Below are 3,844 nucleotides of genomic sequence, written 5' to 3'. Positions count from 1 at the left end.
TATCACAATGTCCAAAGTGTTACCCCCTTCCTCCATATCACAATGTCCAAAGTATTACCCCCTTCCCTGTTATCACAATGTCCAAAGTATTACCTCCTTCCTCCATATCACAATGTCCAAAGTATTACCCCCTTCCCTGTTATCACAATGTCCAAAGTGTTACCCCCTTCCTCCATATCACAATGTCCAAAGTGTTACCCCCTTCCCCCATATCACAATGTCCAAAGTGTTACCCCCTTTCCCCATATCACAATGTCCAAAGTGTTACCCCCTTTCCCCATATCCCCCTTCCTTGCTATCACAATGTCCAAAATGTTATCCCCTTCCCTGTTATCACAATGTCCAAAGTGTTAACCCCTTCCTCCATATCACAATGTCCAAAGTGTTATCCCCATTTACCGCTTTATCACAAATATCAAGATTCTTTTACGTTTACAATACAGAATCTGCTCTGTTGATATATCCTATCTGATAAAAGACTTACCTTGACTAAGTTGTCAATTTCCCTGTCTCTTTCGGGTGTTTGCGCCATCTGTTTGAGTCGGCGGTATCTATCCATCAAGTTGTTGTACTCCTCATGTAAACGGCTGACTGTGTTCTGAAACACCTGATCTTTCGTCGGCTTGACAAGATCGTCCCCAGCCATTGTACTTGTCATTTTTTTCTTCGTATGATCTATGGCACGACCTTCCACATCACTACCATCCACTGTTACATCACCGTTCGACTGTGCACGGTTACTCTGAAACGGTTGTCTTTCTGAAGATTTCTTTTGCCTATTCTCATCCACTTTTTCATGAATATCATCAAATTTCATTCCAAGTCTAAATAGTTCTCCCTCGAGCTCTTTTTCTTGGTCGAAGTTCACATCTCCCACACTGGCATTGGCACGTTTTAACACATTATAATCCTCCTTCGATTGGAGATAATCTCGACGCAATTTTTCATGGTCTGTCCGAATTTTTTCAAACACTTTTTCCTGTTCATCGTGCGTCAATTGCTTTTCATCCAATAAAGTTTTGAATGATTCCATCTGCCAACAAATTGTAAGAAAACATTGTAAACTCTACAAGTGTGAGTATGCTGTTAACTGAATATCATCTACTGTTTGTATGTAGTTCAAGTAGGAATGTCTCAAGTCAACAAGTCCTGTTAATCCAGCCACCGTTAATCTGTTTGTCCCACAACCTAGACAGTGTTTTACAGAGGATATAATATCATCCCTTTTTCTACACAATATTATGCATGAAATCCTGTCAATACAATACAGCAGAGTTGGGTTGGAAGAAAGTTGATTTGGTTATCAAAGTTCCATTGTACGGTTAAACTTTGGTGCTAACAGGATCTGATTTATCCTTCAGGTGAATGGAAATTTTGAAAGAAATAAACACATTTTCCAGTTTTACCCCGTAAACATTCTCAGCTTTTGACAAGGGATTACAGTTTTGACGTCATATTAACTTGTTGAAATGCAAAAGGTCATAGAATGTCACTATTAACAGCTTTACAAATCACGGAATAAGTGGGAATGTCCCAACAAATGTTTAATACCTATATCCTGCACTATTTAAGACATTCAACTGTATCTGCGTAAAATGTTTTTATGTAAAACACCATTTCACGACTACGACAACATCACTCATCATGTACATTTACAGGATTAGCCTGTATGAATGGTGTCAATTTTTACCAATATCAGGTTCAGACTAAATGTATTCATTACATTTAATACCTTTTCATTACATCAAAAATAAGAAATTCAATCCATGTCTTCAGATTTCATATCAGTTCATAATGTGTCAACTATTTTGAACTGATACGAATATCATACACAGTGTATATGAATATAAAACTGCATATACCTCAAAGTGCTGAAATCAACCTCAACGTTAAACTCAAACGTCATCAATACATCTTTGCCACTGTGACTGAGCATAACAGGTCACAAAAGGCTAGGGGGTATTATCACCACAAGTTTTTATATCTATACACAGTAGAAGAAAGGTGTTTCAATCCTATGCTTTATTAGACGATATACGGTAACTTGGCTAAGTTCACCAACACCTTTCAGCATTATAAACGGCAGTTTATGGCAAGGTATGGTTGATTGATTCTATTACAAAGAGTATTGATAAAGAATACATATAGGTTTAAGCCGATTTTCTCGGTGGTGAATGACAAGTGTCAAATACAGGTAAAATGTCTCCGAGACAGTACTGGTACTGCTCTCTTGATAGTACGTGCCAAAGAAATGCTGAGTTAAACAGTTATATCCTGTCAGGTAAAAAAAATGAATTACAAACTTTCATGAAGTTTTCCCATTTTTATCGTTCTTTGATATGACACTACAAATAAAAGGACTGTGGTTTTATAGGAAGTTAACCTGGCATCAATGAATCACCACAAGTGTAAGATACTGTTCTTCTGTTATTTAAAATTGCTACATCTACCAAATGTCTTCATGAAAGACAAGTGCAAAATTTAGAAAATACAATCGAACTGGCTGAAAAGTCTAGTAGCATCAAATAAAAAAAATAAAAAATGACAGTAATTATAAATCAAGTTCTATAAACTTATACTTATCACTCTTGTTAGCCCTGATGGTAGAACACAGGAGTCTAAATTAGAAAGAAACTAGAGTATTCACAGAAAACCCATGTGGTTGATAACCCTTTACTTTTTCCAATCCAATCAAGGAATCAAACCCCTGCCGTCTTGGTGAAATGTAAGTGTGCTATCCATTGCACCACCCGACTGCCCTACAGTGGTAAACATGAACAAACCCAATCAGCACCCTGTCACTGTCACTAGTACCTATGTACCTACCCTATCATCAAGGCCATTTGCCTGAAAGATGAGACCAAGCTTGACACTTTCTGCTCCGTTTTCCGACGATAACGCCATGTTACGAGCCTCCCTTTCTGCGTTTCCATTGGTGAGTGCGGACTCTGACTGCGACCTAAACTTGGTCTTTGCTCCCTGTCCTTGGTCACTGTAAGAGTCAGCGAGGGTACTGTCTGGAATGACAACAAATGGGAATCTTGTTCAACTTCTATGGGAATCTTGTTCAACTTCTTGATTTAGGACTTATCTGCGAATGGCTTATATTACATGATATAAAAGATAAAACATGTTAAATGTATAGGTAATGACATCTCATTTCACTACATGTTAATTGGGATGTTGCTGGTGGAGTGTATAAAGCATCATTTAACAACATCAGTATCTTGGTTCGACCCAGCCAGGCACTTAACAAGCCATAATCTATCAGAGTAGGCAATCGTTTAAGATATCCCAAAGTTTTACTTAATACACAAACAATGTACATATTATACATGCCGCAACATTTCAAGACCAACTGGTCCCTGATATATCTTATTGAATTTTTTTTTTTTTATTATGTTACAAAATAGTCCTGATTATAATGCATAATTGACATGAACCCTTATCAATGAAAATGAAAACATGTTTAAACTTCCTACTTCACAGGTTAAAACTATACTGTCCTCTATTACCTACAGGTCTCTTGGAGGCATTTCATTTGACCAGACCAGTAAAAATTCAAATGATAATTTCCCTACACACAGGCCCTGATATAGCATCACATATAGCAATATTGTAACCATCACGTCATAACATTTCACAATATAGATTTAATTGTCATCGTGGTAATGACAAAACGTTGTGTTGATATTGATCATGGGAGTTCCCCTTATGCCATGACTGAACAGAAATAATATATCACATGACAAAACAGCTAAGGTAGAAAGTCCTATTCCCTTATGCCATGACTGAACAGAAATAATATATCACAGGACAAAACAGCTAAGGTAGAAAGTCCTAT

At 37.2% G+C, this 3,844-nt stretch overlaps 1 protein-coding gene across 3 annotated transcripts in view; it reads right to left on the bottom strand.

Moving 5' to 3' along the window:
* Positions 1-3,844, bottom strand: part of LOC110455627 — a 66,664-nt gene that overhangs the window by 30,825 nt on the left and 31,995 nt on the right. For all 3 annotated transcript variants that reach the window (XM_021505853.1, XM_021505851.1, XM_021505852.1), the window contains exons 4-5: positions 2,827-3,017; positions 485-1,033 (exon numbers count right to left, since the gene is read on the bottom strand). In XM_021505853.1, the coding sequence (XP_021361528.1) occupies positions 485-1,033; positions 2,827-3,017 (740 nt within the window). The remainder of the gene's footprint in view (positions 1-484; positions 1,034-2,826; positions 3,018-3,844) is intronic.

This window comes from Mizuhopecten yessoensis, unplaced genomic scaffold (assembly GCF_002113885.1).
Source record: "Mizuhopecten yessoensis strain PY_sf001 unplaced genomic scaffold, ASM211388v2 scaffold8335, whole genome shotgun sequence".
Taxonomy (NCBI): domain Eukaryota; kingdom Metazoa; phylum Mollusca; class Bivalvia; order Pectinida; family Pectinidae; genus Mizuhopecten; species Mizuhopecten yessoensis.
Note: the sequence above shows the minus strand (reverse complement) of the source record. Positions and strands in the feature narration are given on the sequence as shown.